The sequence below is a fragment of the Vipera berus genome (assembly GCF_964194415.1).
Source record: "Vipera berus genome assembly, chromosome: 2".
In the NCBI taxonomy this organism is placed as follows: Eukaryota; Metazoa; Chordata; class Lepidosauria; order Squamata; family Viperidae; genus Vipera; species Vipera berus.
The window spans coordinates 2,529,824-2,545,190 of NC_138203.1; the positions used below are offsets into that span (position 1 = coordinate 2,529,824).

The window sequence follows — 15,367 nt, forward strand, 5'->3', positions numbered from 1 at the left end:
ATTAGTACCTCTTCAGTTGGTAAGTTTTCATTTTTCCAATGTTGGGCAAATACAATTCTTGCTGCCATTAATATGTGTAGTATTAGATATCTGCAATCTTTCTTATAATTAGCTCCTATTATTCCTAACAAAAATAATTCTGGTTTGAAGTCTATTTGTTTTTTAGTCATTTTCCCCAACCATAAATGTATTTTAACCCAAAATCTTTTTGCTTTGGGGCATGTCCACCAGATAGGATAATAAGTCTTTGTTTGCGTTTCCAACAGTCGTTTGAAGCATTTTAAAACATTTTTGCTAATCTTACTGGTGTCATATGCCATCTGTAAAACATTGAACTACTGGCAGTTGGCAGAGTTAGCCTGCAATACTGCATTCTAACCATTGCACAATCATGGCTGTATATCCATCTCTCTCTTCCCTCTCTCTCTCTCTCTCTCTCTCTCTCTCTCTCTCTCTCTCTCTCTCTCTCCTTCTAACATTATTATTGATCATCGCACAGTCAGCCAGATGTTCAGGCTGGACTTGCAATTTTTGTCTACCTATTGAGTCCTTACCAAGGACCTGGGATAGGCAGATGTGGATGTTTGATGGTATTATAGATCTCGTCGCAGGATGGAAGCAGTTCCTAATAAGGCCGCCTTTTGCAATTGACTGATGGCGAATTTGTCAATGCCGATGATGGTGTTCAAGTGGTGCTCCAGTTGTTTTGGGATTGCACCCGAGGCGCCTATTACTATTGGCGCCACCAGTGCTTTTTTTCTAAAAAAAAAAAAAGGTGCCGGAACACAGAGGTGCTGTCACTGGGTGTGATGCCGGTGTCTTGCTATGGCGTTGCCGCCCATCCTTTGCACCTCCACCCCTGCAGCTCAGAGTCACATGCTGTGAGGATTCCCCTCCCCATAGCGGCTGTGGGGATTCCCCTCCCTGCAGTTGCCACGCCGCGGCCCATGCTGAGCCCCCACCCGGAGCTGCTCTGAACGTCGACCCAGAGCTGTGTTCCTCGTGGCAGTGGTCTCCGGCACCAAGCAGCCTCTTTCCAACCACATCCAGAAAAATTTGTAACAAACATTGGAATTCTCAAGGTGATGTTTTTTTTTTAATCCCATTTATATCCCGCCCTTCTCCGAAGACTCAGGGCGGCTTACAATCTAAAGCACAATGTGCTTAGCAATAGCCTTCATTCTATGTATATGCCTGCTTATTAGGGCTTTCGCCCCCCCCCCCAAGCGGCATTATTACAAAGTCAGCTTAATTGCCCCCAACAATCTGGGTCCTCATTTTACCTACCTCGGAAGGATGGAAGGCTGAGTCAACCTTGAGCCTGGTGGGACTCGAACCTGCACTAATTGCAGGTAGCTGGTGTTACTTAAGGAGGCATCAGCCCACTGCTCCACCAAGGATATTTTCCAGCAATCTGTTACTGGAAGGAAAAAGCAATCCCTGCTGCGTTACTGATCCCAGAGAAGCATTTGCATGTATGCAGCTATACTTAGGGTGCCATAGTTATGGATGAGAAATATTGGTTGTAAATATTGGTTGTAAACATTGGCATTTCTGGATGTAATACAGCTATTTTGGACTTATTTTTGTTTCTTTGCATGTTTGATATTTTTAAAAAGGCATATGCTACTGACTACGCTTATGCACATATGTAACATCTTTTGCTAGGATACATGATCACTGCTTGTCCAAAATTGTAATATACCGATAATACCACCAGAAATTATTTTAGCCTTTTTAATAAATGTTGTTATTGATGTTAAGCTCACCATGGAAAACATCATATATTGTTATGTATATACTAGGTTAATTATTTAAAGACTGAAGTGCAACATGACTAGATTCTAAATAATCTATTTTTCAAAACACACAACAGTCCAAACAGTAAAAGTAAAGTCCAAATTAAGAATATTTCATTCTTAAGAATTGTTTAATTTAAAGTGGTTTAGTTGTAATACATGGTTATAGATTCAAAATAGTTTTCAAGAGTATGTACAAAAGATACTATTTTTTTTCTAAAGGTAAAGGTAAAGGTTCCCCCGCACATGCGTGCTAGTCGCTTCCGACTCTAGGGGCCAGTGCTCATCTCCGTTTCAAATCCGAAGAGCCAGCGCTTGTCCAAGGACGTCTCCGTGGTCATGTGGCCGGCATGACTAGACGCCAAAGGCGCACGGAACGCTGTTACCTTCCCACCGTAGTGATCCCTATTTTTCTATTTATTTATTTATTGAGTTTATATACCGCCCTATTCCCGTAGGACTCAGGGCGGTTTACAAGGCAATTAAAACATAAAATACAAAAATTAAAATCAGTTAAAACAATTAATTAAATTTAAGCCCTAAAAATTAAAATCTAAAATCCAATTAAAAAATAAAAAACCCTCAGTCTGGGCCAGACAGCTCAAAGAGCCAGGTTTTCAGGTCCCGGCGAAATGAACGAAGGTCGGGGGCCATCCTAAGTTCCGTGGCTAGTTGGTTCCATAGGGCCAGCGCAGCCACAGAGAACGCCCTCCCCCTGGGAATAACCCGCCGGCATTCCTTAACCGGCGGTACCCTGAGAAGGCCCTCCCTGTGGGAGTGCACAGGATTATGGGAAGTTGATGCCGGCAGCAGGTGTTCCCTTAGATAGTCAGGACCCAAGCCATTTAGGGCTTTATAGGTCATCACCAGCACCTTGAATCTCACCCGGAGGGCAACCGGAAGCCAATGCAGCTCGCGGAGAAGAGGCGTTACACGGGAGTATCGGGAAGCTCCCATAACAACTCGCGCGGCTGCATTCTGCACCAGTTGAAGCCTCCGAGTGGTCCTCAAGGGCAGCCCCATGTAGAGAGCATTGCAGTAGTCTAACTGGGAGGTTACGAGCGCATGAGTGACTGTGCGTAGGGCATCTCAGTCCAGATAGGGCCGCAACTGGCGCACCAGGCAAACCTGGGCAAAAGCCCCCCTGGTCACGGCTCCTATATGATCTTCAAAACTGAGCCGTGAATCCAGGAGGACGCCCAAGTTGCGAGCCCTATCGATGGGGGGTAAAAACTCACCCCCCCATCATTAACAATGGAAAAAGTGGTCAGTCCGAGATGCCAGTATGCACAGCCACTCAGTCTTGGCAGGATTGAAACGAAGCCTGTTTCTCCCCATCCAAACCCGGACCGCCTCCAGGCAATGGGACATCATGGCGAGGGCATCACTGGGTTGGTTCGGGGTGGAAAGAAAAAGTTGGGTATCATCAGCGTACTGATGATACCCCACCCCAAAACCACGAATGAGCTCACCCAGAGGCTTCATGTAGATGTTAAACAGGAGGGGAGAGAGGACCGACCCCTGAGGGACTCCACAAACGAGAGATCTCGGGGCGGACCTCTGCCCTCCCATCAACACCGACTGCGAGCGGCCCAGGAGGTAGGAGGAGAACCACTGTAAAACAGTGCCCCCCACTCCCAACCCCTTGAGACGCCGCAGTAGGATACCATGGTCGATGGTATCAAAAGCCGCTGAGAGATCTAATAGGACTAGGACAGAGGAACAACCCCTGTCCCGAGCCTGCCAGAGATCATTCACCAGCGCGACCAATGCCGTCTCCGTGCTGTACCCGGGCCTGAAACCCGATTGGTATGGGTCCAGATAATCAGTTTCCTCCAGGAACAGAGGAAGCTGACGCGCCACCACGGTCTCAACAACCTTCGCTAAGAAGCGAAGGTTGGAGACAGGATGATAGTTACTCAAAATTGCCGGGTCCAGGGCAGGCTTCTTGAGGAGGGGCCTCACCACCGCCTCTTTCAAGGCGGCAGGGAAAACACCCTCTCTCAAAGAAGCAGCTATTACTACCTGGAACCAGCCTCGTGTCTCCTCCCGGGCTGCATAAACCAGCCAGGAGGGGCACGGGTCCAATAAACAGGTGGTAGAGCTCAGCCTCCTCATTTTTACGTGCTTTTGAACTGCTAGGTTGGCAGAAGCTGGGACGCGTAACAGGCGCTCACTGTTACGCGGCACTCGGGATTCGACCAGCCAAACTGCCGACCTTCTGATCGACAAGCTCAGCGTCCTAACCCACTGAGCCACTGCGTCCCTTTTTTTTCTAGCATCAGCTAAATTAGACATATTACATTGAGAAAAATGTTTCTCATTTCTTTCCTGTTACCTTTTTGATTTCAGTGCAGAGATGTTAACATAGGAAATTGATTATTTTGTTATCTAATTTTACCTTCCAAAAGACAGAAGCAGATGAAAAATGTGAGGTTCTTTCTGAAGTGGCTGACAGACCACTCAAAGACAGCTGGTAACTTCAACAGGTTTATTTAGAACAGAGCAACTAATAACAGAAAGGTTCGGCTTTATATAGTCTGCAGCCGGCCGGCTGGTCCAATCAGCGGCCGGTCTTTTCCCGCTTTGCTTTCCGCTCCAATCAGCTTTGTGGAGCATCTGACAGCTCGGCTCCTCGTGGCTGGCGGCTCTGTATTGCTCTGACAGCTGAGAGCTGTCAGCCGATTGCGCCTGCGCATTGTTAGGGAGTTTTGACAGCTGTCAAAACTCCCGCGTGTTCGGCTGTCAAACGCTTTACCTCATGTTTCTGTTGTCCTTGTTTTAGTGAACTATTGTTAACGCTTTAAATGGAACTATTTACATATAATACACCCCTTACCCTTCCCCCGGATCGTTTTCACCCCCTTGTATTTGTCTGTCACTGCCTCCCCATTCGTAGTCCTGGAGGTAGGCAGGTGCTTTCTTAATTCGGTTGGATCGTCGTGGGGGTGTCTCATTTTCGGGCTCCCCTTCCTCCTGCGGTAGTGGTGGTCTTGCCTCATTGTGGGGCGGAGTCAGGTCGTCTGGTATGAATGGTGGTATGCAGGGGTGTTGATTTCCTGGTGGTGGTGGCGGGGGTGCGTTTTGTGGTTTGCGGTTCCGCAGCTGATCGACGTGTCGTCGTAGCTGTCCTTCTGTGTCAGAATGAATTAGGTATGAAATGGGTCCCGTCTGTTTTATTATGACCCCTTGTATCCATTTCTGGGTGCCGGAATAACTCCTGGCCCAGATGGTTTGGCCAGGTGAAAAGGTTCGTGGTGATGGGGGTGGTGGTTCTTGGTCATTTGGTGTTCTGTCTGGGTGCAATCGATCTAACCTTGTTATTAGCCTCCTGCCCCACCGTAGTTCAGCAGGTGTCTTGCCTGTGGTGGTGCACGGTGTGGTGTGCTGGGCCAGGAGGAATTGGCTGAGCCGCCGGTGCCAGTCTCCTTTTATAAACTTTTTAAGTGCCTCTTTGGTGGATCTTACCATTATCTCTGCCATGCCATTCGTCGATGGGTGGAATGGCGCTGATGTCACCAGTCTAATAGAGTTCCTCGAAGCGAACATCTGAAATTCACGAGAAGTGAATTGTGGTCCGTTATCAGAAACTATGATGTCTGGGAGGCCGTGTGATGCAAAAACCCTTCTAAGTGCTTGTATAGTGGAGTTCGTTGTTGTTTTATTGAGGGGTACCACCTCGAGCCATTTTGAATAACTATCTACGATTATTAAGAAAGTCTGCCCTCGTATAGGTCCAGCGAAATCTAGATGGATGCGGGACCATGGGTTTTTTGTAGTTTCCCATTTGTGGACTGGGGCGTGGGGTGGTTCGCTTCTGGTTAACTGGCAAGTGTAGCATCCCCCTACGTGATCTTCTATGTCCTTATCGATACCTGGCCACCACACATAGCTTCTAGCAAGCAGCTTCATTTTTACCATTCCAGGGTGTCCTTCGTGAAGGGTTTTTAATGTTTGTTGTGTGTTCTTGTGTGGTATCACCACCCTGTTTCCCCATAGGAGGCAGCCTAGATGTGATGTTAGTTCTAATTGTTTGGTGAAAAAGGGGCGGAAGATTTCTTCCGGGCACTTATGTGGCCATCCTGCCGTGACCCACCACAGGACTCTGCTGAGGATTTTATCCTTAGCAGAGTTGACAGCAATGATTTTGGCTGTGAGAGGGCACTCTGGTAATTCTGAGATAGCCAGTATGTTGCCTGCAGGGGCTGGGTCGGGGTCGTGTCGTTGTATAGGAAGTCTGCTTAGGCAGTCTGCATGTCCCAGTTCCCTACCCGGCTTGTGTATCAATTTGTAGGAGTATGCTGATAGAAAGGTGGACCAGCGCAGGATTCTAGGGGACAATATTTGAGGGGTTGTTTTGTCCCAGGTGAATATGCCTAATAGGGGTTTGTGGTCGGTGAAGATTGTGAAAGGTCTACCATACAGGTAGTCGTGAAATTTTTTCACGCCTGCGACAATGGCCAGTGCCTCTCTGTCAATTTGCGCGTAATTCCTTTCAGCTTTAGTAAGGGTCCGGGAATAAAAAGCGATGGGTCTTTGCGTGCCGTCCTGGTCAAGGTGGCTTAAGACGGCTCCTATCCCATACGGGGACGCATCGCAAGTGATGCAAACGGGAACGTCCTCTTTAAACAAGGTGACTGTGGAGCTTTTGCAAATGATGTTTTTAAGTGACTGGAAGCTATTTTCGTGTGTCCTTGTCCAGGACCAGGGGGTGCCCTTATCTAATAGTCTATGTAGCGGTTCTGCAATTGTAGCCTTATGTGGAAGGAAGGCGTGATAGAAATTTAATAGCCCCAAAAACGCCTGGAGTTCTTGTTTGTTCTTGGGGCTGGGGGCTGATTGGATGGCTTTAAGTTTCTCATTCGTGGGATGGATGCCCTGGGCGTCAATTCTGTACCCAAGGAATTCCGTAGAGGGAACTCCTATGGAACACTTTTCCCTTTTTAACTTAAACCCGGCTGTTCTGAACCTGTCTAGCACAGCTGACAACCTGTCAGCTAGAATGGCTTCTGTTTCCCCGGCGATGAGCACATCGTCGAAGTAAGGGCAAACCCCGGGAATCCCTCGACCTGCCCCAGATGCGACTCCCATCGCTCTGGGTGGCGGGTGTCAAACTCCCTCACGCGTCCAAAATTTGCCATACTGTCTGGGTCCGGTGGTCCGCTCTGCTATGGAAGTGAAAACTTCAAGTGACTAGCTCCGCCGGCCGGAAACTCTCTTCCTGGCCGTGACTTCAGCTCTGGGAAGCGGATCCCATCCTCGTCGCCAGTGAAGTCGCTGACAGACCACTCAAAGACAGCTGGTAACTTCAACAGGTTTATTTAGAACAGAGCATCTAATAACAGAAAGGTTCGGCTTTGTATAGTCTGCAGCCGGCCGGCTGGTCCAATCAGCGGCCGGTCTTTTCCCGCTTTGCTTTCCGCTCCAATCAGCTTTGCGGAGCGTCTGACAGCTCGGCTCCTCGTGGCTGGCGGCTCTGTATTGCTCTGACAGCTGAGAGCTGTCAGCTGGTTGCGCCTGCGCATTGTTAGGGAGTTTTGACAGCTGTCAAAACTCCCGCGTGTTCGGCTGTCAAACGCTTTACCTCATGTTTCTGTTGTCCTTGTTTTAGTGAACTATTGTTAACGCTTTAAATGGAACTATTTACATATAATACACTTTCCTGTTGGCTTTTCTGAATTTTTTGAATTTTTTGAATTTTTTGAATTGACTTGGGAGACTGGTGTGTGGTGTAGTTGGTTCACATGGTGTGGTAGGATGGAGGGTTTGTTGTCACTGTGTGTTGGGGGGGGGAGAGCACAGGGGGAGGCTCAGTTAATCTCAATGTACACATGTTGTACTTTGACAATAAAGGTTTATATATTATATATAGTTGTTTTAGATTCTAAAAGTTTAGTTCCTAAAGAAGTAACCTTGTAAATAATTTTAATGTCCTCCTCTAGTGTAGGGTAGGCAACCTTGGCTCTTTTACAACTCGTGGACTTCAACTCCCAGAATTCCTGAACCAGCATGGCTCAGCTTGGAAACCTCTCCCTTTCCCCTCAGCGTGGCTGGCTGAGGAATTCCTGGAGTTGAAGTCCACCAGTCATAAAAGGGCCAAGCTTGCCTACTCCTAAAGCCAATAAAGGGAGCTTTTTTTGTTGTTGTTGAAAAAAAAAAGGTGCCGGAACGCCATTCAGAGCATTCTATGAGAAAAAAAAGCCCTGGGTGCCAACCTTGCTTGCCTTTGCCACAGTCTATTTCTATTTCTATTTGTAGGTCTTTGTATTTTGTTATCTCCTCCAGTTCTTTCTCGTCTCTTCCGCTGTCTCCAGGCACTGCCACGTCCACTATCCAGACTATTTTGTCTTTCTTATCGACAATTGTTCCTTCTAACATTATTATTATTGTTGTTGTTGTTGTCGCTGTCGTCATTGTCGTTGTTGTCGTTGTTGTCATTGTTGTCATTGTCATTGTTATTGTTATTATTATCCTTCTCTCTCCCTCTCTCTCTCCCTCTCTTTCTCTCTCCCTCTTTTTCTCTCCATCTCTCCCTCCCTCTCTCTCCCTCCCTTTCTTTCTCCCTCTCTCCCTCTCTCTCTCCCCTCTCTCTCCCCCTCTCCCTCTCTCTCCCTCCCTCCCTCTCTTCTCTGTCTCTCTCCCTCTCTCCCTCTCTTTCTCTCCCTCCCTCCTTCTCTCTCCCTCTCTGTCTGCCTCTTTCTCTCTTTCTCCCTCTTTCTCCCTCTCTCTCCCCCTCTCTCTCCCCTTCTCCCTCTCTCTCCCTCTCTCTCTCCCTGTCTCTCTCCCTCTCTTTCTCTCCCTCCCTCCCTCTCTCTCCCCCTCCCTCTCTGCCTCTGTTTCTCTCTCTCTCCCTCTCTTTCGCCCTCTATCCCTCTCTCTCTCCCCTCTCTCTCCCCCTCTCCCTCTCTCTCCCTCCCTCTCTCCCTCCCTCTGTCTCTCCCTCTCTCCCTCTCTTTCTCTCCCTCCCTCCCTCTCCCTCTCTCTCTGCCTCTGTTTCTCTCTCTCTCCCTCTCTCTCTCCCTCTCCCTCCCCCCTCTCTCCCCCTCTCCCTCTCTCTCCCTCCCTCCCTCTGTCTCTCTCTCTCTCAATAGCACTTAGACTTATATACCATGTCACAGTACTTTACAGTCCTCTCTAAGTGTTTTACAGAGTCAGCCCATTGCCCCCCAACAATCTGGGTCCCATGGAAGGACGGAAAGCCAAGTCAACCTTGAGCCCCATCAGGACTGAACTCCAGGATGTGGGCAGACTTTGCCTGCAATGCCGCGTTCTAACCACTGCACCACCAGAGAGGGAGGGCAGGAGGGAGGCAGAAGGAAGGAAGGAATAGTAATAGTGCTTAGACTTATATACTGCTCCATGGTGCTTTTCGCCCCTGTCTGGGCAGTTTACAAATGTTAGCATAACAATCTGGGCCCTCCTTTTACCCACCTTGTTAGAATGAAAGGCTGAGTCGACCTGACATTCAGAATCGAATTCCCCACTGCGGGCAGAGTGAGCTTGCGATGCTGCATTCTAACGATTCTGCGTCAGGGCGCTGCAATTGAAATCCTCTTCAGAGGCTTTGGGAGCTGTCAACAGAGGGAGTAGTCACAATAAACAAGTAGATGTAACAATAAGTGAGTTTTCTGCCCCTGGGGTGGAAAAAAGGTATTTTTGGAAAGAGACCGGATACTCCCACAGGACCCACCAGTAACACCTTACAGCAGTTGTGACTTTCCCACAGGCTTTTGACCACTCTCCGTAGCTCCAGCCTTACTCTGCCAAAGGTTCCTTTGGTTTAAGAGTAGCAGTGTCAAGTGCAGGAGATGAGGAGTCCAGGCAGTTCAAATAAATAGAAAGGTTTATTGCGCGCTCATGCTCTCTGCAAAATGTCAACTCTGCTAACATCGAATGTTCTTGCTTGACAAGAGATGAAGAAGCAGCCGTTTCATAGGTTAAACCTGTGTATTGCTTTAAGAGATTGGATTAAGGTTGGGAGGGGGGAAGAGGAGGATTGCACCTTCAAGGCCATCCAAAACTAAAGAAGATAAGAGCTTGGCGGGTTTTCTAACGGAAGGGAAATGGATTCTTTAAATTAATGGGAGAATGTGATTAATGACAACATTAGAAAGGTGGAGAATTGTGTTTTAATATATTGTGCAAGGGGGCGGAGATTTCAGATTCCAGCTTCCTTCAAGCAAGCATTTGCCGGTGTATTAGGCTGAATAAAGGACTTTTATGGTAAACAATGCCTCAGAGTCACTTGAAAAGCCCATACATCAGAAACTTGACACAAGAATCTGAAACTACTAACAGTCAAAGCAAGTAGATAAGAGTTGGTGGAATTCAAGGGGGGCTGGACTTAGATCCCTTGTGGACACGAAGGGACCTGAGACTGATGACGTGTTTGACCCCTCCCTCCGAGTCTACCTGGTCTTTCGGCAGAGGTCCCCAACCTTTTGGGCACCGGGCACTGGGCACCGGTTCTGTGGAGAGAGGTTTTTCTGTGGACCAGAGGGGGTGTGGTTTTGTTTGCTGCCTGCATCCCGTGGACAGGACTTTCCTTGTTTGTGTGGACCAGTTGCTGGTAGCGGTCCACAGACCAGGGGTTGGGTACCCCTGTCTTACAGGCAGAAGATGCTAAGGTTGGCATCCCTCAAACTTCCGATCATCCTTTTGCCTTTGAATGTTAACTTCTCTTCTCCTTGATTTCTGTTCCTCCCTCTGAATAAACTAGAAGAATTAAGGGGTGTGTAAAGCAAGGGGAGAAGGGAGGGAAAGGGGGAGAGAGAGAGGGGGGGAGGGGGAAACCTTCATAATTGTGAAAAGACCTCACTGCGAGACTTTGAACCCAGGCCCTGGATTTCTACGCACCCTTTCAATTGTTCTCCGATGCATTTATCTCTCTTCTGCTCTAAACAAGTGATCAACTATGAGATCTGCACTGTTACGGGAGACGTGCGGAATGCGGGCACCAACGCCAAAGTCTTCCTGCAAGTTTACGGTGATCTGGGAAAGACGGAGGTCCTTATTTTGAAGAACAGGTCCAACAACCACGAGCGGGGAGCCTCGGAAAAATTCAAGGTAGGCTTGTGTTAGGGTCCCGAGGGAATTCTAATGTCTATTCACAAAGATCCTGAGATGCCATCACCAACTCTGGAGGATGGGGGCCCAACCTTTTGGCTTGCCTGGGCCACACTGAGTGGCAAGGAATCGTCTTGGGCCACACGTACAATATATACCATTTGTTTTGTGATATAAAATTAAAGGCCTGGAGATTAAAACGTACGAAGAACGGCGTCAGGACTTGGGTTTGGCCAAGCCTCTCCACATTGATCACGTGATCAGGGTGATGCTACAACAGTTGTAAGTGTGAGAAACAAGTCATAAGTCACTTTTTTCAGTGTCGTTGTAGCTTCGAATGGTTACTAAATGAACTGTTGTAAATCAAGGACTACCTGTAGATCCCCAAAGGTGGGAAAAATTCCTAACCGTAAGAGCACATGGAACACGGAGGTTTTTTACCCTGTGGGATGGTGGCTTTCTTTTGTTGTATATGTACGTCTGGAAGCTAGACAGACACCTGTTCAAGGTGATTCAGTTTGGATTCCTGCACTGAGTAAGAAGTTGGACGCCCTGGCCTTGAGTCCTTGTAGGAACTGTAAGTAGACCTTTGTAAGCAGAGATGCCAAAGAGGTACACTCAGAGGATAGATAGATAGATAGATAGATAGATAGATAGATAGATAGATAGATAGATAGATAGATAGATAGCAGGGAGAGACAGAGACAGACAGACAGACAGATATAGTATTACCACTTCTCATGATCTTGATGCTGGCTGGCTGGCTGGCTGGCTGGATGGGAGAAAGAGAGAGAGGGAGATTAAATAGATGAGATAGATAGATAAATAGAAAGAAAGAAAGAAAGAAAGAAAGAAAGAAAGAAAGAAAGAAAGAAAGAAAGAAAGCAGGCAGAGACAGAGACAGACAGACAGACAGATATAGTATTACCACTTCTCATGATCTTGATGCTGGCTGGCTGGCTGGATGGATGGATGGGAGAAAGAGAGAGAGGGAGATTAAATAGATGAGATAGATAGATAAATAGAAAGAAAGAAAGAAAGAAAGAAAGAAAGAAAGAAAGAAAGAAAGAAAGAAAGAAAGAAAGATAGCAGGGAGAGACAGAGACAGACAGACAGACAGACAGACAGACAGACAGATATAGTATTACCACTTCTCATGATCTTGATGCTGGCTGGCTGGATGGATGGATGGATGGGAGAAAGAGAGAGAGGAGATTAGATAGATGATAGATAGAGATAGATAGATAATAGATGACAGACAGACAGATAACCTTTATTGTCAGTTTTTACTGTGGGCACACATTAAAAATGAAATTTAGTTGCGTCCTCTCAAAGTGTACACATACATAACACACATTTAAAACATCCTATATACAACATATGCATAGACCTACACCCTTACATATAAGTAATATATAAATATTAATCACTGTCCATCTTAAATACATAACGAAAGGAGGAAGCTTGAGAGTTCACAAGGTATGTATGGAATGAAACGATGGCTGAATTACGCTTCCTTTCTCCAGATTTAGGGTTACCATATTGCACCAAAATTAAATGGGCACGATCCTGCTTGGCAAAGGTCAATATTGGCCAACAAAGAAATCTCTCAGGTCCCCATACACATTAAGGCCAGGGCTTGGGTGCTTGCTATTGGCTAGAGGTCATCCTCAACTTACAGCCATCCATTTAGCAACTGCTTAAAGTTACAACAGCACCAGAAACGAAAAGTGAATTATGACCATTTTTCACGCAACCGTTGCAAGATCCCCATGATCGCGTGATCAAAATTCAGTCATTCGGCAACTGGATCCAATTTACAATGGTCCTGGTGTGTGTGTGTGTGTGTGTGTGTGTGTGTGTGTGTGTGATGTCATCCCCTTTTGCGACCTTCTGACAAGCAAAGTCAATGGGGGGGAAGCCAGATCCACTTAACAGCCATCTTACTCACGTAAAAACTGAAGTGATTCACTTAACAGCAACGAAGGTGGTCTAATGGGGCAAAACTCACTGAACAGCTGCCTTGCTTAGCAACAGAGATTTGGGGCCCAATTGCAGCCGTACGTTGAGGACGACTGTAATAGGGCTGAACGTCACTTAAAGTAGCGGCTTTGACAGGCTGCAGACAGGTGCAAACGTTTGTCTCCTGCGCAGTCTGAAGCATCTCGTTGAAAACAAATCAGAGTTGGTTTAGAGCAGTGATGGCGAACCTTTTAGAGACCGAGTACCCAAACTGCAACCCCAAACCCACTTATGTATTGTCGGGTGCCGGGTGGGCGTGGCCCATTAGGTGGGTGTGGCCAATTGGGTGGGTGTGGCCAATTGGGGGCGTGGCCCATTGGGTGGGCATGGCTGCTGTGGTAACGGCAGACTGGGTGGGACTAAAAAGTTCAATCAATCAATTCCAACTTTGCAAGATCTTTTTTTTTCCCACTAGAAATTGAAATTGATTGATTGAACCTTTTTATTTTTGGCACACAGCGGCGGAGGCCTAAAGCGAAAAGGTTTTATAAAACCCAGCTGAAGGCCTAGGACTGGGACGACGGCGCGTGTGCCCACAGAGAGGGCTTGCGTGCCACCTGTGGCACGCGTGCCATAGGTTCGCCACCACGGGTTTAAAGGGTATTTTTGCTGACCAGGTCGAGTGTGAAAACCTCTGTTCCAAACTTGCCTTAGCCACAAATTCATTAGCAGGCAGCAGTAAAAGGTAAAAGGTAAAGGTTCCCCCACACACGCGTGCTAGTCGTTTCTGACTCTAGGGACCGGTGCTCATCTCTGTTCCAAAGCCGAAGAGCCAGCGCTTGTCCGAGGACGTCTCCGTGGTCATGTGGCCGGCATGACTAGACGCCAAAGGCGCACGGAACGCTGTTACCTTCCCACCGTAGTGGTCCCTATTTTTCTACTTGCATTTTTACGTGCTTTCGAACTGCTAGGTTGGCAGAAGCTGGGACGAGTGACAGGCGCTCACTCTGTTACGCGGCACTCGGGATTCGACCCACCAAACTGCCGACCTTCTGATCGACAAGCTCAGTGTCCTAACCCACTGAGCCACCGCAGCAGCCATACCTCAAACCTCCTTCTGCGCTGTAAACTAAAAATTGTTATTAGTATTATTAGTATCGGGTTAATGAAATTAGCGGTGTGCTGCAACACACTCTCTCTCTCTCTCTCTCTTTTTTTAAAAAAAGAAAATGTGAAATTATATTTTACCGCTCCCATTTATCACTCCCCTTAAAGATAGAAGCCGTTGATGTTGGCAGAATCTACAAGATCCGAATTGGCCACGATGGTGCGGGCTTTGCAGATGGATGGTTCCTGGACAAGGTCGTCATTAAAAAAATGGGGACGAAGACCAGCGGGGTGGGAAAAAAGAAGAAAAAGAAGAAAAAGAAGAAAAAGATGTCCGCAGAAGAGAAAGAAGAAAAAGAAGAGGAGACGCACCAGACAGATCCTTTACAGGTTTATAATTTTGCAGCCCGCCGTTGGCTGGCGAGTGACGAAGAGGACAAGGAGCTGGTTGTGGAATTGACCCCAGAAGAGGCATCTGAGCTTGAAGGTGAACGGGGAACCACCATCATCGGTAGTTTTGTGACCATATTAATCTGGCATAACCAGCTTTAGGGAGGTGTTCTTTAACCTGGTACCTTATAGAATAGAATAGAAGAGAAGAGAAGAGAACAGAACAGAACAGAATAAAAAATATGGAATGGAATGGAATGGAATGGAATGGAATAGGATAGCATAGAATAGAATAGAATAGAATAGAATAGAATAGAATAGAATAGAATAGAATAGAATAGAATAGAATAGAATAGAATAGAATAGAATAGAATAGAATAGAATGGAATGGAATGGAATGGAATGGAATGGAATGGAATGGAATGGAATGGAATGGAATGGAATGGAATGGAATAGAATAGAATGGAATGGAATGGAATGGAATGGAATGGAATGGAATGGAATGGAATGGAATGGAATGGAATAGAATAGAATAGAATAGAATAGAATAGAATAGAATAGAATAGAATAGAATGGAATGGAATGGAATGGAATGGAATGGAATGGAATGGAATGGAATAGAATAGAATAGAATAGAATAGAATAGAATAGAATAGAATAGAATAGAAAATATATAATGGAATGGAATGGAATGGAATGGAATGGAATGGAATGGAATGGAATAGAATAGAATAGAATAGAATAGAATAGAATAGAATAGAATAGAATAGAATAGAATGGAATGGAATGGAATGGAATGGAATGGAATGGAATGGAATGGAATGGAATGGAATGGAATAGAATAGAATAGAATGGAATGGAATGGAATGGAATGGAATGGAATGGAATGGAATGGAATGGAATGGAATAGAATAGAATAGAATAGAATAGAATAGAATAGAATAGAATAGAATAGAATGGAATGGAATGGAATGGAATGGAATGGAATGGAATGGAATGGAATGGAATAGAATAGAATAGAATAGAATAGAATAGAATAGAAT

The 15,367-nt window shown here is 46.4% G+C and overlaps 1 protein-coding gene and 1 long non-coding RNA gene across 2 annotated transcripts in view; one reads left to right on the top strand and one right to left on the bottom strand.

The window, feature by feature from the left end:
• The window catches only part of LOC308663138, an 861,733-nt gene that overhangs the window by 591,292 nt on the left and 255,074 nt on the right, over window positions 1–15,367 (bottom strand). The gene's annotated exons all lie outside the window — the stretch shown is intronic.
• LOXHD1 (lipoxygenase homology PLAT domains 1) overlaps window positions 1–15,367 on the top strand; it is a gene marked incomplete at both ends in the record, with an annotated part of 233,602 nt that overhangs the window by 92,292 nt on the left and 125,943 nt on the right. Inside the window, 2 exons of the mRNA XM_081321186.1 lie at window positions 10,705–10,865; window positions 14,103–14,421. Coding sequence (XP_081177312.1) covers window positions 10,705–10,865; window positions 14,103–14,421 — 480 coding nt within the window. The remainder of the gene's footprint in view (window positions 1–10,704; window positions 10,866–14,102; window positions 14,422–15,367) is intronic.